The 24,304-nt window shown below is 40.9% G+C and overlaps 1 protein-coding gene across 1 annotated transcript; it reads left to right on the top strand.

The window, feature by feature from the left end:
- Positions 1-972: 972 nt before the first annotated feature.
- Positions 973-24,284, top strand: LOC139452761 (putative cytochrome P450 120). Its single transcript, XM_071234357.1, has 11 exons — positions 973-1,399; positions 5,835-5,912; positions 8,839-8,923; positions 10,960-10,995; positions 12,448-12,584; positions 13,893-13,972; positions 15,087-15,293; positions 16,407-16,517; positions 18,953-19,080; positions 22,197-22,284; positions 23,854-24,284. The coding sequence occupies exons 1-11, from the start codon at positions 1,183-1,185 to the stop codon at positions 23,983-23,985; spliced, it is 1,299 nt and encodes a 432-aa protein (XP_071090458.1). The 5' UTR covers positions 973-1,182; the 3' UTR covers positions 23,986-24,284.
- The last annotated feature ends 20 nt before the right edge of the window (positions 24,285-24,304 follow it).

The following is a 24,304-nucleotide window of genomic DNA, read 5'->3' as shown; positions in this document are numbered from 1 at the left end:
GATGAAATAAATTTAGATTTACCAAAACAGACTTGTTATTGTCAATAATGTAATTGCTGAAGATAGAAAGTAACTGTTTTTGTTATACTTCAAATTTCTACAAAGTAATCACTGCATAATTGTGCCACCACTCACCAGTAGGATGAAATATGTTGATTTCTTAAGCAATTTTGTTGGCGTATTTACTCAATGGATATTTCTCTGATATTTACCGATAATTGATCAATATTTAGTTCACAATTATCAATCTCTATGATCTGTGTGGATAGCCATCCTGAGCAATCAACACATACAGCCTTTTGCTTATCATCCCAATGCATTATCATGGGTTTGATTATGTTATTCCCTGCATGTTAAACTTGATATACCGTATTCGACATAATAAGTGCACTGGGTGCTCTCAAATTTAGAAATAGGGTGCTCTTATTAGAATATTGTTTTGGTGAAAAAAACAGAGTTGAAAGATAAATTTTGTGGTTAATGCTGACAGCCTGAAATGTACTATACGACAGATATATTTTTCCAGAATTTAACTGCCCATAATTAAGGGTGCATATAACACACAACTGCGTATTATACACGAATAAATAAGTCTTTTGTACATTGATCAATCTGAAGGGGTGCTAATTGGGATTGTTCACTAGCCAATATATTAGCAAATATCGCTGTGGGTGCTTATTATGTCGAATACGGTATATCATTATGTCAATGTATGTGTATTCTGTTTCACTAGCAGAAATGAACACCAGTGTGGAACACCAATGTGGAACATTAATGTAGAACACTGTTCGTTGTCCCAGAGGGAAACTTGAAACTTGAGTCTGTAGAATTCCTGCTGTAAGGATGCATCAAGAAGTGTGATAGCCTGGACTCCAGGACTCTGGAGAGAAGCATTTTGTGTGTCAGCAGTCAATATCCTTGATTTAAACTATGTCAATGTATGTGTATTCTGTTTCACTTGCAGAAATGAACACCAGTGTAGAACACCAAAGTACAACACCGTTGTCCCAGAGATCAGCTGAACAGATGCTGTTCCTGTGACACATGGGAAACTTGAGTCTGTAGAGTTCCTGCTGTAAGGATGCATCAAGAAGTGTGATAGCCTGGAGAGAAGAATTTTGTGTGTCAGCAGTCAATATCCTTGATTTACACTTGACTCATACAGCCTGACATTTCTACACAATGGCGACCAGCCCCACCAGCCCGATGAGCCCAACTGCTCCAGGGACTGTGGGATGGCCTTTGGTTGGAGATAAATCATATGAATTCTACAAAAACCCGAGAGATTTTCTAAACAAGTACATGACTCAAAACAAATCCAGGGTGTTTTCTGTCCGCTTCCTGAACAAGCCCACAGTGTTTGTGTGTTCCAACAGCGGAGTGGAGAAAGTGCTGGCAGGTAGGCCTCAATAGCATTGGTAGTGGGAGTGAAGACAACCATGGACTATAAGTAAACTAGTGACCATGATGAAATCATCCCGAATTGTCCATTGTCTACACACTATGTAATGGTATATATCTCCCTTCTGTTATCATCCCCATGAAGATCGGGGTAGAATAGGTCTTCAGCATGAAGTGTCCATTGTCTATACACTGTGTAATGGTATATATCTCCCTTCTGTTATCATCCCCATGAAGATCGGGGTAGAATAGGTCTTCAGCATGAAGTGTCCATTGTCTACACACTATGTAATGGTATATATCTCCCTTCTGTTATCATCCCCATGAAGATCGGGGTAGAATAGGTCTTCAGCATGAAGTGTCCATTGTCTATACACTGTGTAATGGTATATATCTCCCTTCTGTTATCATCCCCATGAAGATCGGGGTAGAATAGGTCTTCAGCATGAAGTGTCCATTGTCTATACACTGTGTAATGGTATATATCTCCCTTCTGTTATCATCCCCATGAAGATCGGGGTAGAATAGGTCTTCAGCATGAAGTGTCCATTGTCTATACACTGTGTAATGGTATATATCTCCCTTCTGTTATCATCCACATGAAGATCGGGGTAGAATAGGTCTTCAGCATGAAGTGTCCATTGTCTATACACTGTGTAATGGTATATATCTCCCTTCTGTTATCATCCACATGAAGATCGGGGTAGAATAGGTCTTCAGCATGAAGTGTCCATTGTCTATACACTGTGTAATGGTATATATCTCCCTTCTGTTATCATCCCCATGAAGATCGGGGTAGAATAGGTCTTCAGCATGAAGTGTCCATTGTCTATACACTGTGTAATGGTATATATCTCCCTTCTGTTATCATCCCCGTGAAGATCGGGGTAGAATAGGTCTTCAGCATGAAGTGTCCATTGTCTATACACTGTGTAATGGTATATATCTCCCTTCTGTTATCATCCACATGAAGATCGGGGTAGAATAGGTCTTCAGCATGAAGTGTCCATTGTCTATACAATGTGTAATGGTATATATCTCCCTTCTGTTATCATCCCCATGAAGATCAGGGTAGAATAGGTCTTCATCATGAAGTGTCCATTGTCTATACACTGTGTAATGGTATATATCTCCCTTCTGTTATCATCCCCATGAAGATCGGGGTAGAATAGGTCTTCAGCATGAAGTGTCCATTGTCTACACACTATGTAATGGTATATATCTCCCTTCTGTTATCATCACCATGAAGATCGGGGTAGAATAGGTCTTCAGCATGAAGTGTCCATTGTCTACACACTATGTAATGGTATATATCTCCCTTCTGTTATCATCACCATGAAGATCGGGGTAGAATAGGTCTTCAGCATGAAGTGTCCATTGTCTATACACTATGTAATGGTATATATCTCCCTTCTGTTATCATCCCCATGAAGATCGGGGTAGAATAGGTCTTCAGCATGAAGTGTCCATTGTCTATACACTGTGTAATGGTATATATCTCCCTTCTGTTATCATCCCCATGAAGATCGGGGTAGAATAGGTCTTCAGCATGAATTGTCCATTTTCTATACACTATGTAATGGTATTTATCATCCAAAACTGGCTCCCACAGGAGATATCGCTTGGATGAGATCAAGCGATATCTACACTGTAGATATCGCTGCAATGAAATTACATCACAATGCTTTGCAGACCATTGTGACATCACAATCAAATGACATCACAAATGGCTCTTCTACTGAAGCTGTTTACAGTACTTTTTACACTGAAGACACTGCTAATTACTGTCTACAAATTGAAAAAGTTGAAAGAATGATGTTGGATGATAAATAAAATCTCACCCTCGTGTCTTTGATATCAAATATATCAACACTCGTTGACAAAAGTGGAAAAAATCCTCAGCAAGCCTCGGAATTTTTCCACTTTTGTCAACCCTTGTTGATATATATATGATATCAAAAGACACTCGGGTGAGATTCTCTATATATCTCCCTTCTGTTATCATCCCCGTGAAGATCGGGGTAGAATAGGTCTTCAGCATGAAGTGTCCATTGTCTATACACTGTGTAATGGTATATATCTCCCTTCTGTTATCATCCCCGTGAAGATCGGGGTAGAATAGGTCTTCAGCATGAATTGTCCATTTTCTATACACTGTGTAATGGTATATATCTCTCTTCTAGAATAGGTCTTCAGCAACCCATGCTTGCCGTAAGCTGGTAAGAGGCGACAATGTGTGTCTTAAGAGGCGACTAATGGGATCGGGTGGTCAGGCTTGCTTACGTGGTTCCCAATTATGTGGATCGATTCTCAAGATGTCAATCACAGGATTGTCTGGTCCAGCCTTGATTATTTACAGACTGCTGTCATACAGCTGGATAATTGCTGAGTGCGGCGTTAAACAACTAACAAACAAACTATTATGATTAGTGCCCTGGCCCCATTATACCATGGCTTCATTTTCAAGTGATGTGCTGAAAATTGCTCCCATCCTGCTCCTTAGCGACAGAAAATGTGTGAAAAGTTAGTGATGTGAGGAAAGTGACATCACTTCTGAACGTTGGTGCACCTGGTGTATGTTAATATTAACACTTTATTGCCAAAGACAAAACCAGGTTGTTGTGTGGAAATGTAAGGCTGTAAATATCGATTGGAAATAGTTTGACTGCAGCCATGGAAAAAATGTATTGAGATACACTTTTAAATCAATCTGGTCATTCATACACTGACGTTGACTGAAGTTTTATCTTTATTCAAACATATAAAAGTCTGGGTGCATAGTCAGAAAGAAATGCGAACATTAGTGACTTGTAGTGTAACCATTGGTTCAAGATTATTTTTGTCATTAAACAATATATCACATGACCAACCACGGGTCCGGGGTGGATCTGTGGGTGCCTGGGTCCTTCTCAGGACCCACCCGACCTGAGTACCCGAGTTACCCGACCCCAGCCTTACTGACACCGCTTCTAAAAGGAAGCTATGGGTCCAGGGTATTTATTGTGATTGAAAGGAGACAGAACACAGTAGATAAATAATATTCAAGGATGTGGTAACATGGCTAGACCTCTAACTTGAACATGTTGGAGGAATATTACTTACAAATGTATGGACATGGTAGAATTGTAATTAGCTCAAGATTGGTGATTGCCATGGAAACCGGCTTAATATAGTTATCATGATTATTGGTGTCATTTTCTGGGAAACTTTCTTTGCTTCTTGTTCCAGATGAGTTTTATCGTGAAGCAAGTTATATTATAAGTGCTCAAGGAAGTAGTATTGTATGTGATGGTGACTGAATGATTCAGTGAATCGTGTGCTGCTTCATCCTGTGTGTGACATCTTCATCCTTTGTGTGACTCAACACGTATCATGCACTGAATGAACTTCTCCTCCCGAGCTTCATCTTAACATGCTTAATGAATTACTCTCAGTCTACGAAGCTGAGGATTATAGTCAAGTGCCCTTCTGATAACCCATGTGTTAAGTGAGTGAGTGAGTAGTGTTTTACGCCACTTTTAGCAATATTCCAGCAATATCACAGCGGGGGACACCAGAAATGGGCTTCACACATTGCACCCATATGGGGAATTGACCCCGGGTCTTCGGCATGACGAGCAAACGCTTTAACCACAAGGCTACCCACCGCCCCAAGTGTTAAATGAAACATTCACAGAATGTTTAGAATCAAATACAACAGCAGGAACCCCAGGGACTTCAGGACACCCTTTACTTCTAACACTGGTTCTCCAGCCTCATGTTAGGACAGTGTGACAGGGACCGGATATATCTCGACTTACGGGTACTTGACCCAAGTCAACATAACGTCCCAAACTGGAACAACAGATTCTCCAATTCATGATACATGAAAGTATAATATAGTTATATAACTAATGTCCTGCTTTGGTAGAGGTGTTTGTTTGTGTGTTGTTTTACGCCTCACTCAGCAATATTCCAGCTATATGACAGCGGCCTGTAAATAATCAAGTCTGGACCAGACAATCCAGTGATTGACATCATGAACATCAATCCACCCTATTGCAATACGATGACATGCATAAACCAAGTCAGAGAGCCTGACCACCCGAGCCTGTTAGTCGCCTCTGACGCCAAGCGTAGTCGCCTTTAACGGCAAAAGGTTGCTGAAGACCTATTCTACCGCGGATCTTCACGGGTCTTTGGTAGGGGTATGTCACTGATAGCAGGACCAATAGAGAGAAGACTTGCAAACTTTGTTGTACATGATTGCTCAGAAAAATGTTAAATACGTTGATCTTAAGAAAATTGGAACTTTAAGACAATCTCAATTTTTAATAAAATCATGCTATTCTTCCAAATTTGCCTGCCCCGGCCACTCCCTAAGTCCCTGATTGCTAAAGTTTACACTGTAGGGTCGTGTCCTGGCCTCGTCATGGCTGTGCCTTGTATTTCAGATGGCGGGGAGCACCTGGAGCTCGGCTACAAGGCATTCATGGGACAGATATTTGGAGACAATATTTTGTTTACCAATGGTGAGTAGTAGATTGGGAATGGTTACTTACTGTGAGAGGATGCAGCATAGTAGTTACCATGGTTACAGAGTGGAGAGGAGTTCATGGATGGATGGATCATTAACTTTGTCCACCACTGTGAAACATTGTTTGATAGGCACTTCTTAGAAGTTGACAAAGTTAAGTAGACACAATTTATGGAAGACATCTTTTTATGGGTGACATCTGTTTTAAGGAAGAGAATATATGGATGTTAACTTCTTTAATATGAGGAACACAACGTTTCGGAGTATATGCTTACTCCTTCCTCAGGTGAATGTGTGTGGGGGGGGGGGTGGGGGGGGGGGGGGCGGGTGTAGGGGTCCTTAATAAAGAAGTTGACATCCATATATTCTCTTCCTTATGTGAATCACTTCTAAATGCCTTCCAAGACCAGACATCTGTTTTATATACTTTTTTAGTGTAAAGAAGTTGTTATCCATAAATTGTGTATATTGTATAACATGGAGAGGGAAATTTTTCAAACTTTCATCAGAAGAATATGTATAGATAGTCTGGATGGTTGGATTTTGTGAAAGAATAATATTCAAAATCTGTAACCTGAACCTAAAATAACTAAGACAATTCTCTGAGTGTTCAACCAATGAGACATAAAAATTGTGTCATCTAAGGGCTGGGACGATACACCAACTGTGCGGTCAGATACGTATCATGACACCTTACTCACGATCCGATACACATCACGATACCTTACTCACGATCCAATACGAATCACGATACCTTACTCACGATCCGATATGTATCACGATACCTTACTCACGATCCAATACGAATCACGATACCTTACTCACGATCCGATATGTATCACGATACCTTACTCACGATCCGATATGTATCACGATACCTTACTCATGATCCAATACGAATCACGATACCTTACTCACGATCCGATATGTATCACGATACCTTACTCACGATCCGATATGTATCACGATACCTTACTCACGATCCGATATGTATCACAATACCTTACTCACGATCCAATACGAATCATGATACCTTACTCACGATCCGATATGTATCACGATACCTTACTCACGATCCGATATGTATCACGATACCTTACTCATGATCCAATACGAATCACGATACCTTACTCACGATCCGATATGTATCACGATACCTTACTCATGATCCAATACGAATCACGATACCTTACTCACGATCCGATATGTATCACGATACTTGCATGTGATCTTATCTGCGTTACGTAAGCCATCTTTTTCCTAGACAGGATGGCCAAATACCTGGCACACTGATGATTTACAGTTGCCAGTGTCAAGTATGGCGCAATGGATAAAAATATTTATGTTTTCACTATTAACTTGCAGTACTGATTAGTTTTTAGTGGAACAGTTATTGAAGCAAACATTTAAGGTCAAAATCGATGTGCGACTTTGAATGATACATGTATCGAGAAGTAAAAAATCGCAATCCACAGATGCATCTGCGTATCATCCAACCACTACTGATTTATTTCATGGACTCTTTGTTATCTCAAAAGGACTAAATCTGTCACAGCAGCTGTTGAAGAGGTAATCAATGTGTGTGTAAGCCAGGGCTTTCTGCAGCTAATCACTCATTGAACGTTCCACCAACCTCAGTCACTGTATACATATGGTATATGTAGCTTGTTAATATACTCACCGCCATAAGAAACACGAACCATAGAAACACATAGAGAAGTGGGTTCAACAAGAAGAGATGTTTCCAATGTGTACCAATTAATGACAAAACTAACAATCAGTCAGGTGTTTTTTATTCTTATCACGATATGCTGCACGTCATTTCCCAACTTTAGAAGCTAATCCGGTAGGAGACAAATGGTTCATCTGGAGTCATGGTTCTATGACGTCACATATGATGCGTCCATGTGTATTGGTTCACACAACATACCAGTTTGTTCGTTTGTGCATTGAACCAATCTAATATCTCTTGAATACTGTATTTTCTTGAGTATAGTGTGCACCCAAGTATAATGTGCACCCCCCTCTAGCGGATTCAGTATTTTGGAATTTTTTCCCTGAATATTGTGCACAGAAAAAAATTAGCTGTACACACATTTTCTTGGAATCTACAGGTGATTCAGTTAAAACTTACCCAATGATATAACTTTAAAGGATTTTAATGCAAGGATCGGGAAAAATTGTATCAAATTTTATGCGCAGAAAGAAATTACACCGTACCCCTTCAGTGAATACCAGTAAACGAACAGGTGATAAGAAACTTGGTCAGTACAAATTTGAAATTTGAGATACAAAATCACCCGACATGTTGATCTACCATTTTAATTGTATTTTTTGTTCTTCTAGGCATTGTTTTACATCCAGGTATTAAGATTACCTTGCACATTTTCTCGTAAACTAAGCCGGAAACAGCAATCAGCTGTACACACGTTTTCTTGGAATCTACAGGTGATTCGGTTAAAACAATGATATAACTTTAATGGATTTTAAAGCAAGGATCAGGAAAAATTGTATCTGAAACTATTTTTTTTATCAGGAATAATATATTCCAATTTTATGTTATTTTAGTTGCTGATAGATCGTCATTCATTTCTAGTTAGGACTTCGGGAGTAAGAGCAATGTGCAGTACGTAATGCAGGATAGGTATATGAAATAAACATAATACTCTGAATAAATGCAGATAAAACTCAAATGATTGACTTGGTCCAGAAGTCCTGTGGTGCTACAATATCAGAACTAATGTTAATATTCTCTGTTATATGTGACCTATTGCGACAGCTATTGCACCCCTCTCCCTTTATTATAATATTTTATGTTAAACATGTAATATCTAATAAGAAAATATCAGTGATGTTGGGATTTCAGGAGGTAGTATGTTTCTGTGTTACCATGGTGACTTACCTACTTTCTATTACCACAGGTGAGGAGGCGCAGGTGTTAAGACAATCGCTGAGTCAGCTTTTTACAGAGGACAGTGTCCGCACCTACCACCAGACCATCGACAGGTACTGCAGTGACATTCCCTCCCTGCTCACATCCGTCACAGGACACATGCAGAGTTGTGTCCCTTTCCCTTTGCCAGGATCTGCTCATTCTAGATTAGCTACGATCATGATCCTATGTCTCTCAGCACTATACCCATGCTCTCTTGCTTTCTCCCACATTAATCGGACATGAAATACTCATACCTGCCAACTGTCCCGAATTTTTCACATTTGTTACGAATTTGCAGCTAAAATAGAAAAATACAATTCCTTTCCACCAGCACCTGGTGTCATTACTACATGTATTTGATAGTGATTCATAGACACCTGCTTATGATATAATTGGCATCGTACAGTCTGTTTTTGACAGATATTTCTTATTAATATGGAAAGGGTTTTGTTGCTTCTATTTCAATACGAATATTATGACTAAATTTTCATATCACTGATAAAAGGAGGGTAATTATATAGCTTTACACTGTCTGCTATGAAAACATCCTGCTTATTGACAGGTCAGTTTATGGTGTTGCTTCTGTCCAGTCGGACACTCTATTAGGCTTAAAAAAATAAAAGACTTAGTTCTCAGGCAATGATACAGCAGGTGGGTAGTGTTTTGTTGTTGTCCCAGATAAGGTCCGAGCCTAGGTCCAAGACAAGGTCCCAACCTGGATCCAAGACTAGGTCCCAGACTAGGTCCTAGACAAGGTCCCAGACAAGATCCCAGACAAGGTCCTAGACAAGGTCAAAGACAAGGTCCCAACCTAGATCCCAGACTAGGTCCCAGACAAGGTCCCAGACAAGGTCCTAGACAAGATCCCAGACAAGGTCCTAGACAAGGTCCAAGACAAGGTCCCAGACTAGGTCCCAGACAAGGTCCTAGACAAGGTCCCAGACAAGATCCCAGACAAGGTCCCAGCCTAGATCCCAGACAAGGTCCCAGACTAGGTCCCAGACAAGGTCCCAGACTAGGTCCCAGAAAAGGTCCCAGCCTAGGTCCCAGAAAAGGTCCAAGCCTAAGTCCCAGACAAGGTCCAAGACAAGGTCCCAGACTAGGTCCCAGAAAAGGTCCCAGCCTAGGTCCCAGACAAGGTCCAAGACTAGTTCCCAGGACTAGGACCAAGACTAGGTCCCAGGACTAGTTACGACATCCCACTTCATAACAAGGAACTGATGGCACAATACGTGACCTGGTTGCTTGTTGTCATGGTACCCGAAAGTGGATTCTTGCTCATGCTGTCAACCACTGGTTTGACTTGTCTGTTCCTGTTTATTGCCAAGCTCCTACGATGGCTATAGTTTCATAGATTCATTCATAGCAGGCGACTAAATAAAGTGAGTTCATGTTCAGTGTCACACTGGTGATTTTTCAGCCATGAAAGGACAAAGGTAAATGGCAAGTTAAAAGGCATGCTTGTTATAAATAGCTGTTACCATGGTTATGATCAATAATGTATTTATGATTACCATGGTGAAATATAATATTTATAAAACTGATGGTGATGATGCGCTACATATTTGTGGGGTCGCAGGTGGCCCAGTCGTCTAAGGCGCCGCAATTTGCTGTGCAGAGTCGTGTCCCTTGGACACACCAGAAACCTCTGATTTCTGGTTATCCTGATTATGTTTCTAGGATTATCAGCACCATACCCATGCTCGTGGATTTCACCAACTGGTAAACGTCTAAGATCTGCATCACTTCAGGCTTTCTTCCCACATTAAACTGTCACTCCGTGATATAACTGGAATACTGTTAAAAGCGGCGTTAAACCCAACTCACTCACTCACTTTGAGTATTTGTACATCTGAGCTGGGAGTTGTATATGAATACAGAATTGAAATGATAATCATGATATTGATAAGGGATTGGTATTGCAGGTTTAAAGTGTCTCACAATATTTATGATGTACAAGATCGTATTGAGATACGTATCACGATTTATTGTATAATTCTAAATGGAAAAATGATATTGTGATACGTATCGTGGAAAAAATGTACCTCAATATACAGATAATACCGCAAACGTTTAATATTGATAATGTGATATTTTTTTATGACAGAGTACTCAACAAGAAACTCGCCAGTATGGACATCAGGTAAATATCTCGGCATGTTTAGTCATTAGATAAGCACAGTCAGGCATTGGGGCTGTAAGCTCAAGCTCCTTCCCCACATGTGACATCTTTGTTACTCTCAAGGTATTAAAACTGCCACGAGTGTCAACATGGCAATCTTGAACCTTGAGAACTTTCCCTCACACACCCAAAGTACTGACATGTATACATGTTGTACTTTGTGTGAGGGATTGTCATTACCGTATTCGACATAATAAGCGCCCAGGTGCTCTTAAAGCTAGAAATATTATTTTGGTGAAAAACAACAGAGTCGAAAAATCGTAAATTTTGTGGTTTATGCTGACAACCTGAAATGTTTATATGCGACAGATATATTTTTTCCAGAATTTAATTTCTCATAATTAAGAATGCATATAACATATGTATTATCAGGGTATGAAACTCCCAAACTTTTCAGCCAGACCGCAGGACCTGCTAGCAGAAATACTTGCCAGCCCTGACCAAAACCTGCCTGCCCACTATAATCATATGTTTCTCAGGATAATTAAATTAAAACTTTAAATCGAATTCATTGAACATGCAAGAAAAGAAATAGCAAACACATTTTAGGTCAGATTTGTATTTAATATCCTAGAATACATCATATAAATAATGCTTATCATCGGGAAATATTTAGAATATTTTTACATATGAAATATAACCTGACCGTTTGGCAAGGGGATTTGAAAATCTGACAGCCCGAGTAGAAATCAACCTGTCTCGGATGGTCGGGCAGGCAGCTATTTCGAACCCTGGTTATACAGGAATGAATAAGTCCTGTGTACATTGATCAAATGGAAGGGGTTCTAATTGGGATTGTTCACTAGCCAATATATTAGAAAATATTGCCGTGGGCGCTTATTAGAGCGGGTCGCTTATTACATCGAATACTGTATTGTGAATTGTGGAAAGGCTTGCAGACTTGCTATTTCCCATTTGAATTTGTGTTAGTTTCTTTAATCAGATTGGTTCAAGATTGCAGACAAAGCACACAACTTCACCCTTTATACAATCTCACCCTTTATACAATTTCACTATTGTAGGACACATGTAGTTGTAAGGAAGTATAATTTCAACCCAATAAAAACATGCAAACAAAACAAGTTAGTTGGAGAAATATGATATTGTGATACATTTCGTGAAAAAATAATGAATAGTCACCTGTAGGAGTACATGTGGCCCAGTTGACTGAGTCCCCTCAGTTCACTGTCAGGAAATCATCCTGAGACTGGGTTTGAATCCCAGTTTCACCCAGCACCACAGATGTGCTTCTAGGTTTTATCAAAGTCATAATGTCTAAGATTGGCATCACTGCAGATTCTTGTCAGACACATAATGAAATACTGCTTAAAGCATCTTTAAGACCTACCCACTCCCACACTTACGTTAAGAGTCTGGCCACAATGATTGTATCATAACATGCTGTTCTTGCAGCCAACCCAAGTGCCTGTATGCATTCTTCAAACAGCTGGTCACCGAGATTTGCCTCAGCCTCTTTCTGGGATTGGACTTCCAGGATGCACAGGAAGTCAGCGACACCATCATCTCCATGACAACCACTCACTGGCATGGTGGGTAATCCTGTTGACTTCATTTGGTATCAATAAACAGTTACATAAGTATGAAGACATTTCCAATCCCTACTAAGGGAATTTCTCTGATAATAATAAACTGATAATGTTTTGGTTTACCAGTCTGAATATCTACAGATAATTTGGATCTAGTTTATTTGCATGTCCACTCTTGGTCTGTTTTGACCTATAATTGTCATGGCACATGATCCTGTGCACGGTGCAGAGGTCACAAATCAAGCTTGTCGTAGAGAGTCCTTGGATGGATGACCGCTTTTCAGCAGCCTGGCTCCTGAGAGTTTCTAGGGCTTCAGTCCTTCCCCACACTGAAGTGCATTCGTGACCAACTCATGTTATTCCAGGACAAGCCGAATAGCGACTCGTGCCCCTCTCATGGCCATTTTGCGACCGGGTTCCGTCTTACCACAAACGGGCCAACCTAACAATTGTCAACTCGTTGCGTAATGGTTCACATATTATTTCAATATGTATTATATATATTGCAGACGCAATTCAAAGCACATGGGGACATGCGTAATTGTACAGTATGACTGAAGACATTTCACTGTGTCTTGGGTATATTTTTAGATGCTAGACATATGTAAAATCAAAAATGATTTCTGAGGGATTCTTTGAAGAACTTGAAATCATACGCGCATTCTGATTGGTTTGTCGAATTTGCGCATATAACATTCATCGATAGGGGGACGAGTCTTCTTGCAGGTTACGGAAAGGGGCGAGTGGTGACGAATGCAGGTTACGGAGGGGCGAGTGGTGACGAATGCAGGTTACGGAAAGGGGCGAGTGGTGACGAATGCAGGTTACGGAAAGGGGCGTCTCCTTTGCCAAGTGTTTGAAATATGCCTCTGTCCACCCAGCAGTGAATTGGTACCCAGTAGGATAAAATGGCAATGTGGATATTAACCATTTAGGGCCTAACAAACAGATTGGGTTGTATTCTCCCCAGGGAGCTGAGAATGATTGTTGAGTGCACAATGATCAAATGACCATGTAAGGTGTGGAAGTATGCACATTATAAATAGCCTATTATTATACATTATTTATTATTATCACTGATTTATTTTAATTTTAATCTTCTGAAACACTTATTTTATGGTGAAAGAGACACAGTTGGGTAACCCGGTGGTGACGTCTTCGCTCATCATGCTAAAGACAAAGGTTCAGTTCCCCACATAGGTAAATTGTGTGAAGCCCATTCTTTGTATTCTCCACTCTGATCAAGTTGTAATATCGCAAAAAGCAGCAGAAAACAAACTGTATTAACAATTCATGGTTTACTATTTTCAGGAATCATCTCCGTCCCCCTGCCCCTGAAGATCCCTGGGAGGGGCGGGGCATCCTCCTACAGTAAGGCTCTGGATGCCAAGGTGAGCCCCTTCCGCTTTGGTTGTAATACAGCCAGATCCGCCCACTGAGGTTGTAATACAGTCAGACCCACCCACATAGGTTGTAATACAGTCAGACCCCCCCACTTAGATTGTAATCAAGTTAGACCAGCCCCCTTTAAATGTAATACTGTGAGCCCCTCCCGCTTAGGTTGTAATACAGCCAGACCCGCCCACTTAGAATGTAATCCAGTTAGACCCGCCCCCTTTAAATGTAATACAGTGAACCCCTTGTGCTAAGGTTGTAATACAGCCAGATCCGCCCCCTTTGAATATATAACAGCCAGACCCCCCACTTAGGTTGTAATACAGTCAGACCCGCCTCTTTTGAATTTATTACAGCCAGACCCGCCCCCTTTGAATGAAATACAGTCAGACCCGCCCCCTTTGAATGTAATACAGTCAGACCCGCCCACTTAGGTTGTAATACTGTCAGACCCGCCCCCTTTGAATAAAATAGTCAGACCCGCCCCCTTTGAATGAAATACTGTGAACCCCTTCCACTTATGTTGTGATACAGTCAGACCCGCCCCCTTTGAATGTAATACAGCCAGACCTGCCCACTTAGGTTGTAATACAGTCAGACCCGCCCCCTTTGAATGAAATACAGTGAGCCCCTTCCACTTATGTTGTGATACAGTCAGACCCGCCCCCTTTGAATGTAATACTGTGAGCCCCTTCAGCTAAGGTTGTAATACAGTTAGACCTACCCACTTTGAATGAAATACAGTGAACCCCTTCCACTTATGCTGTAATACAGTCAGACCCACCCACTTAGGTTGTTATACAGCAAGACCCGCCCCCTTTGGATGTGATACAGCCAGACCTGCCCCCAGTCCTTGTAGAGGCGGGGAATCCATCTACAGTAAGGCTCTGGGTGCCAAGATGAGCATCTCCCCAACAGGATGTAATACAGCGAGACCCGCCCCCTTCCTTTGTAGAGGCGGGGCATTCTCCCTCCAGTAAAGCTGGCAGTTGAGATATAAGTCTTATTGACTAATTGAAACACCTGGAATTTTGTTCTCAAATTAATTGACAACAAATACTTTTTCATGCTTCCCATGCTCAATGTACATTTGTTTCTCTGTCAATGCAGAAAAAACTGCTAGAAATCATCAAGGAACGGAGAGTGAAGACAGACAAAACCTTCCCTCAACATATATCCACCATCGCCCACGACCCAGCGGTGCAAAATGACACTTTTGTCAACAACCATCTGCTGCTCTTCACGTCTGCTCTTGTCCCGAAGGCGCTGGCTTCCATCTTGACCTCCTTCGCTGTTGAGGTCGGGCAGAAGGACAAGGTACCAGTTTACTATGTGATGTTTGAAAAAACAATCTTTTTCGTTTTTTGGAAATATTTACATTGGTACTGATTAACATGGAAACAATGTACACTGACAGAAGTGTTGTAACCTGCAGAAGGTGAAGGTCATAACCCACAAAGGCTTTCTTTGGACGATGGTACCAATTACTTAGAGGCAACTACCCTAATCAGGTAGTCAGTTTCACTGGGGTGGAGGGGCGGTCAGGTAGCCTGGTGAAGACCCGAGTTCGATTCCCGACATGGGTACAATGTGTGAAGCCCATTTCTGGTGTCCCCCGTCTTGGAACATTGCTAAAGCAGCGTAAAACCATACTCACTCACTCACGCTGGGGTGGATTGGTGCACGTTATTGTATCGCAATTATGTAGATCAATGCCCTTGATGTCAATCACTGGATTGTCTGGTCCAGACTCGATTATTTACAGACCGCCATCATAAAGCTGGAATATTGCTGAATGAGACATTAAACAACAAACAGACAAACAAATCTTTGGTTAGAAATGCATTTTTTCTCCAACTGACCCTCCAGAGACATCATAAATCCGAGAGAAAAAATCCCTGAGATGAAAACTCACATGTCTTAGATGGGGATGCTGTTTGTATATCACTAACATGTCCTCGTTGACATGGTGTCATGGATGACACTGGTGGGCCAGTCGTCTAAGGCGCCGCAATTCGCTGTGCAGAGTTGCGTCCCTTAGGCACGCCAGAAACCTATGATTGTGGGTTCGAATCCCAGTTCGCCACGATTATGTTTCTAGGTTTGTCAGCACCATACCTGTGCTCGTGGGTTTCACCGAAGTGGTAAACGTCTTAGACCTGCTTCACTTCGGGCTTTCCTCCCACATTAAGCTGACACGCCGCTATATAACTCGAATACTGTTAAAAACGGCGTTAAACCAAACTCACTCACTCACTCACTGACATGGTGTCGTGGATGACAACCAGGGAATCGTAGTGTCATGGCAGAGTTTAAGAAACAGGTTACCTTAATAAACATGAAAGACTGCCATGTTTTATGAGTATTCCAATTTGATGAGTAACACAGCCAGTATAGATTTGTCTTTTACATGACCTTGACCTTTGGCAGCTCTCCTGGCAGACGGAGTGCCTGTCCAACCCTGACTTCATGGACGCCATATTTCTGGAGGTTCAACGTCTCTACCCAGCCTTTCTCGGCGGACGTCGTATTGTCACACAAGTCAGTCTTTGCAAGTCTATGAACTTATCTATACTTTAATATTTGGGTTGGTAAACTTGGTAAACTTGGTAAACTTGCAATTCCATTGTTAATCGGGGCGGTCGGGTAGCCTAGTGGTTAAAGCGTTCGCTCGTCACGCCGAAGACCCGGGTTCGAATCCCGACATGGGTACAATGTGTGAAGCCGGAATATGGCTAAAAGCGGCGTAAAGCCATACTCACTCACTTACACTGGGGTGGATTGGTGCACATCATTGTATCCCAATTATGTTGATCAATGCCCTTGATGTCAATCACTGGATTGTCTGGTCCAGACTCGATTATTAACAATCAAATGACATCACTAATTATTTCTGCCACTGAAGCTGGTTAGCACTACTTTAACACTCAAAAGGCGGTCGGGTAGCCTAGTGGTTTAAGCGCTTGCTCGTCACACCAAAGACATTCCCCACATGGGTTAATCGGGGTTAATCGGGGCGGTCGGGTAGCCTAGTGGTTAAAGCGTTCGCTCGTCACGCCGAAGACCCGGGTTCGAATCCCGACATGGGTACAATGTGTGAAGCCCATTTCCCCCGCTGTGATATTGCTGGAATATGGCTAAAAGCGGCGTAAAGCCATACTCACTCACTTACACTGGGGTGGATTGGTGCACGTCATTGTATCCCAATTATGTTGATCAATGCCCTTGATGTCAATCACTGGATTGTCTGGTCCAGACTCGATTATTAACATACCGCCGTCATAAAGCTGGAATATTGCAAAATGTGATGTTAAACAACAAACAAATAAACAAAACTATGGTTAGAAATGCATTGGTTAATCTGTACCAACAAAACAAGATGGCGTCTTGTACAAGTGACTGTAAAGAAACAGAGGATGGTATAATGGCACCATAAACTTTAAGGTCAATTTCTGAATAACAAAACGAATGATTACTGTTGACGAGGTCAATATGCAAAACCTGTGGCCTCATTCCGGTTGTACCACCTCAGGGATCGGGTTCCTGGGCACTTGTTTTCGCATATTGACCTCGTCAAGAGTAACTGTTTGTATAATATATGTTTATCATCCAAAACTGCTTCCACAGGATATATCACTTTAATGAAATGACATCACAATGCTTTGCAGAACATTGTGACATCATTGGTTACCATGATGACACAATCAAATGACATCACTAATTATTTCTGCCACTGAAGCTGGTTAGCACTACTTTAACACTCAAAAGGCGGTCGGGTAGCCTAGTGGTTAAAGCGCTTGCTCGTCACACCACGACATGGGTACAATGTGTGACGCCCATTTCTGGTGTGATATAGCTTGAATATTGCTAAAAGCGGCATAAAACAATACTCACTCACTCATTCACTGGTTATTTCCATGATTACTGTTAACAAACTGAAATGAAACTGAAACAGAATGATTTTTGATGATAAATAGAATCTCAGTTTGTTTTTGGTGAGTTTTTCTATATACTGTAAATCTTGAAATTAATGCGACTTAATATGAATGCGTCACCCCCTCTATCTAAAGATGTCCTCAGTGTGATCAGTGATGACATAAGTGAGTAGAACTCTTGTCTTGACCCCAGCAGTGACAATTCACAGGACATAACCAGTGTTTGAATGACATAGTTCATATACTTTATATACAAGTGCTGCTCAATAAACAGTGGTGTGGAATACATCAGAGTATGTAAGTTGGAATTTTTTCTATCCAAAATGTCTTATTGTTTATTTATATGCGATGTTTAAAAATGTGAGCAAAGACCACTCGCATTTCGCATTTAATTCACGCTCGCGTTAATTTCAAGATTTACAGTATATTTTACATTTTTTGTATCGGATATAAATTTAAGGTTAAGTTAATTTTGAGGATTTTATTAGTATTATTATAATGGCCTTTTCTATCATTGAATAAAATTGGTTTGTGAATATTGGTCTCTGAAGTATGTTCATAAATAAGATATGGGATATGGATTATGCCCCTTGTCTACCCTGACCTTGTGAACAAGATAACCCAGCCTGCTAGATTAAGCCAATTACATAGGAGTTAGTCGGAGAGTTATTAATGCAAGCCTTGGTTGTCAGGGTGAGTGAGTTATTGTCTTTTTTGGTCAAGGTGAAATCTAGGGGAAGTAGATATTATTAGGGTGTAACAATATAGCGTAGGTCTTGTAATATGTAATAAAGACAACACAAAACCAACAATAACAATACATCCTGCTAAAGCTCAACACAATTATCATCCCATCATTGTGAAACATTGTTACTGTGATGAATATTGTAATTAATGGTAAATTAAGACCACAACTGACAGAACTTGATGAGAGGTTTGGCTATTTCTGAACAAGCTTGCTGAGAGATCATTGTGACTATTCCTTGTACTCATTGATGTACTGAGTACATGTATTAACAATAATGGTTCTGCTGTCCTCAGGACTATGAGATCGACGGGTACCTGGTTCCTAGGGATCATGCAGTGGTCTTCATGACGTTTGCCGCTCACCGAGACCCGGCAGTGTTCGAAGACCCGGAGGAGTTCCGTCCCGAGCGCTGGACAAACTGGTGAGTACCACTCTACTTGTCATCAGGTATCCCTGTCTTCAGTACCACTGTAGAGTTACAGGTTAGTGTTAGAGTGGATGGAACTTGGTTGATGCATGTCATCGATCCCAATTGTGTGGATCGATGCTCATGATCTTAATCACTGGATTGTCTGGTCCAGACTCGATTGTTTACAGTCTGCCGTCATATAGCTGGAATATTGCTGAGTGCGGCGTTAAACAACAAACCAACCAAACAACCCTAATCTGAAGATGGTACTTGTTGTTACCCTGTCTGGCGTTCGGCATTAAGGGGCTAAAGCAAGGACTGGTCGGCTCGGAGTCAGTATACTGTGTCTGAGTGGGGTATTCATGTTAAACTGCGGCATGGTATCTCAGTAGGCTAGCACTATAAATCGGCATCAGTCCGGTCTAGTACAAGCAGCCACACACACAAACACACACACACACATGCATGCACGTCGCTATATAAGTGCAATAATGCTATATAAGTTCAATCATCTTGGACATTAAACCCCATTTCACCTCACCTTACAACATCACAGCATGAAATATTTTCATTTCCTTTTTTTGAGAGTCTGTCTTTGAGAGAGAGTGATTTTGATCACTGGCTTGTCAGGTCCAGAGTCGATTATTAACAGACCACCATCGAGTGTCGCGTTAAACAAACGAACAAAACAAATCCTTTTATTATGTATTCCTGTGTCTCAAGCCCTGTATGTCATGTGTGTTCTGTCTAGTTCACTCTACAGTTCTGTATGTCATGTGTTCTGCCCTGACCGCTCTACAGTTCTGTATGTCATGTGTGTTCTGCCCTGTTCGCTCTACAGTTCTGTATGTCATGTGTTCTGCCCTGTTCGCTCTACAGTTCTGTATGTCATATGTATTCTCTCTAGTTCGTTCTACCACCGTTCTGTATGTTTTGAATGTCATGTGTGTTCTGCCTAGTTCTGTATGTTTTGTATGTCATGTGTGTTCCGCCTAGTTCTGTATGTTTTGTATGTCATGTGTGTTCCGCCTAGTTCTGTATGTTTTGTATGTCATGTGTGTTCTGCCTAGTTCTGTATGTTTTGTATGTCATGTGTGTTCCGCCTAGTTCTGTATGTTTTGTATGTCATGTGTGTTCCGCCTAGTTCTGTATGTTTTGTATGTCATGTGTGTTCCGCCTAGTTCTGTATGTTTTGTATGTCATGTGTGTTCCGCCTAGTTCTGTATGTTTTGTATGTCATGTGTGTTCCGCCTAGTTCTGTATGTTTTGTATGTCATGTGTGTTCCGCCTAGTTCTGTATGTTTTGTATGTCATGTGTGTTCTCGGCAAATGGCTGTGACAAAAAAAACTGTTTGTTATATCCATCAGTTCGATATGAATGTAGTTTACTGTAGTTCTGTATGTCATGTCGGTAGTGCTGTTTCATGTATTTTCTGTCTGTATGCCCTGTATGTCACATGTTCTGTCTGTAGTTCTGCATGTTCTGTATGTGACATATGTTCTGTCTGTAGTTCTGTATGTGACATATGTTCTGTCTGTAGTTCTGCATGTTCTGTATGTGACATATGTTCTGTCTGTAGTTCTGCATGTTCTGTATGTGACACATGTTCTGTCTGTAGTTCTGCATGTTCTGTATGTGACATATGTTCTGTCTGTAGTTCTGCATGTTCTGTATGTGACATGTTCTGTCTGTAGTTCTGCATGTTCTGTATGTCACATGTTCTGTCTGTAGTTCTGTTTGTTCTGTATGTGACACATGTTCTGTCTGTAGTTCTGCATGTTCTGTATGTGACACATGTTCTGTCTGTAGTTCTGCATGTTCTGTATGTGACATATGTTCTGTCTGTAGTTCTGCATGTTCTGTATGTGACATGTTCTGTCTGTAGTTCTGCATGTTCTGTATGTCACATGTTCTGTCTGTAGTTCTGTTTGTTCTGTATGTGACACATGTTCTGTCTGTAGTTCTGCATGTTCTGTATGTGACACATGTTCTGTCTGTAGTTCTGCATGTTCTGTATGTGACATATGTTCTGTCTGTAGTTCTGCATGTTCTGTATGTGACATATGTTCTGTCTGTAGTTCTGCATGTGACATGTTCTGTCTGTAGTTCTGCATGTTCTGTATGCCACATATGTTCTGTCTGTAGTTCTGTATGCCCTGTATGTCACATGTTCTGTATGTAGTTCTGTATGTGACATATGTTCTGTCTGTAGTTCTGTTTGTTCTGTATGCCACATATGTTCTGTATGTAGTTCTGCATGTTCTGTATGTGACATATGTTCTGTTTGTAGTTCTACATGTTCTGTATGTGACATGTTCTGTATGTAGTTCTGTTTGTTCTGTATGTGACACATGTTCTGTCTGTAGTTCTGTTTGTTCTGTATGTGACACATGTTCTGTATGTAGTTCTGTATGTGACATATGTTCTGTCTGTAGTTCTGCTTGTTCTGTATGTGACATATGTTCTGTCTGTAGTTCTGCATGTTCTGCATGTAACATATGTTCTGTCTGTAGTTCTGCATGTTCTGTATGTGACATGTTCTGTATGTAGTTCTGTATGTGACATATGTTCTGTCTGTAGTTCTGTATACCCTGTATGTGACATATGTTCTGTCTGTAGTTCTGTTTGTTCTGTATGTGACATATGTTCTGTCTGTAGTTCTGTATGCCCTGTATGTCACATGTTCTGTATGTAGTTCTGCATGTGACATATGTTCTGTCTGTAGTTCTGCATGTTCTGTATGTGACATATGTTCTGTCTGTAGTTCTGCATGTTCTGTATGTGACATATGTTCTGTCTGTAGTTCTGTATGTGACATATGTTCTGTCTGTAGTTCTGCATCTGACATATGTTCTGTCTGTAGTTCTGTATGCCCTGTATGTGACATATGTTCTGTCTGTAGTTCTGCTTGTTCTGTATGCCACATATGTTCTGTCTGTAGTTCTGTATGTTCTATATGTGACATATGTTCTGTCTGTAGTTCTGCTTGTTCTGTATGTGACATATGTTCTGTCTGTAGTTCTGTATGCCACATATGTTCTGTCTGTAGTTCTGCTTGTTCTGTATGTGACATATGTTCTGTCTGTAGTTCTGTATGCCCTGTGTGTCACATATGTTCTGTCTGTAGTTCTGCTGACATGAAGAGCAAGCTGTTCTGCTTCGGGGCAGGTCCCCGTGGATGTCTGGGTCAGAGACTGGTGTGGGACATCATCAAGGTAAGGGCATCCTGGTCCTTCCGTGATCTCCATTATCCAGTGTATCATATCTCCGTCCTGCCTTGATAAATACCCTGGACCCATTGGACCGTCTCCAAAGCCTAGAAGCATCAAGACTTCCCTCCCTTGTCTTATTACTCAGAAAAACATATTTTTCCAGCTTAGTCATTCATAACTTTTGATATAATTAAATCATCAAGGGGTTGGTCGGACTAGGCCAAAATTTGAAATTGGATCTGTGCCAAACTCTTGAGGCATTTTGATTGGTTAATGTTTTCAAACGTTGTTGACATGAGCAAGGTAGGACAATATCGTGGTGCTTTGGCGGACATCTTGGTTATAGCTAGGTCAGGAACTAAATCAGTTTGTCACATGTAACATGAAGCTGTGTTAACTTTGACAGTTTGATAGCCATCAAGAACTGTCTCCCCTTAGCATGTGGATAAGATATTTGTAATAGTGTGTGGAGAGATAGGAAACTATTTGGAATCTAGTCTTGGCAGCAACATACCAGCTCACTGGGTTTTATAAAGTAGTACACGTTTACTTTGGTTTCCTCCCTAACCAGGTGATGGGGACTTAACTGAAATATTGTTTAACATGACATTATACACTCACAGAATATTTATCTGTTCATGCTTACGTGTCCAATGGCACTCAAAAGGTTGGAATAAGAAGACATTCAACCGTTCATCAAAGATTTGTCCTTTAAAAAGAAATTATTTTTTTTAATAATGGTGAATATACATTTTCCCTTTTGCTGATAATAAAATTATGAATTGTTGATAATATTACATAAATCAGAGATAATCCAAATATGTTTCAGTCCACTGTAATCCCATCTTCCCGAGGCAAGTGAGTTAACTGACAATAAAAGTCCAGTTTCCACCCTTGCCGAACTAGGCTGGTATCATGGAGTTACATTTTGGCTGGACTAACGAGTCTATGCAGAGTCCAATCAAAATCACGCACCGAAATCGAAATCTGGTTTGTAAAATGTCGTGCAGATTTCTGTCGATTTCAGGATTTGCAAAGCATGTGCACCGCCAACTCGTTGACAACAGATATTTTCCAAGTCTTTTCATGTTTTTAATCAAGGTGCTCACGTGATTTGATGCACTTCGCTATGTAAGACCTGTTCTATCACAATATAGATCTTGATTATCAATTAGATCGTTTTGACTGGGCGCCACCATTTTGTTTGAAACAAATGCAAGTGATACGAGAGGTGGAATCTGATTGGTCCATAGGAGAGGCTAAGAAGGAACATAACTCGTAATAACCACTGGTGGCGCTACGGTCGAGCCCAGGAATTCCAGCCTAGTTCGGCAAGGGTGGAAACTGAACTTTCATAGTCAGCATGGTCAGTTAACTCCCTTGCCTCGGGAAGATGCTGTAATCCCAGATTTGCCCTGGTTTTGATTTTGTCACCATAACTTTGTTTGTACTCAAAATCTGCATCACCAGTTTTCTTCTCACATCTGACAGACTTTGAAATAACTTAAATATTGTTTATTATAGTGTTTAACCCAACTCGCTCACTCACTTTAATGATCTGCCATGTTTCAGTCCACAGTGAACAAGGTGATGGGAGCCTACCAGTGGCATCTCCATGACAACCAGGAACTCTCACAGAAATGGCTGCCTGTTTCACGCCCCAAGGGAGAAATTCTTGCCACATTCACTAAGCGGGACCAATGACCTTTACCTTCACCTAGATCTTTGAGTGCTATTTTCTTCAAGACATTTAGTTTTATGCCACATTTTGTTGGCTGTTGGTCTCTCAAGGTGTTTATTGTGATCTCAAAGGTCACCACCATTGTTATCTCATTCCACTTTTTATAGCTTTGTCTGAAGTCAGTTTCAATATGTTCTATCCTAGTATGGTAGTTTGAAATGCCATTTATGAAGTCACAGTAACCAACAGCAGATGTATGCATTAACTGTGGACTCGTGAACAAGGTCCACACCAAGATCTGATTCAACATCTGAGACCTGGCTCCACACCCAGATCTGATTC

This window comes from Haliotis cracherodii, unplaced genomic scaffold (assembly GCF_022045235.1).
Source record: "Haliotis cracherodii isolate W230 unplaced genomic scaffold, xgHalCrac1.p SCAF_9, whole genome shotgun sequence".
Classification (NCBI taxonomy): Eukaryota; Metazoa; Mollusca; class Gastropoda; order Lepetellida; family Haliotidae; genus Haliotis; species Haliotis cracherodii.
The sequence above is the reverse complement of the archived record's forward strand: the minus strand, read 5'-3'. Positions and strand labels throughout refer to the sequence as shown.

What these genes read in the sequence shown, in the direction of transcription:
- LOC139452761 (XM_071234357.1), top strand. Translation starts at nt 1,183, where the DNA reads ATGGCGACCAGCCCCACCAGCCCGATGAGCCCAACTGCTCCAGGGACT. An exon ending in CAATATTTTGTTTACCAATG is followed by an intron (nt 5,913 to 8,838) that starts GTGAGTAGTAGA and finishes CTATTACCACAG; the next exon opens with GTGAGGAGGCGCAGGTGTTA. An exon ending in CTCGCCAGTATGGACATCAG is followed by an intron (nt 10,996 to 12,447) that starts GTAAATATCTCG and finishes CTGTTCTTGCAG; the next exon opens with CCAACCCAAGTGCCTGTATG.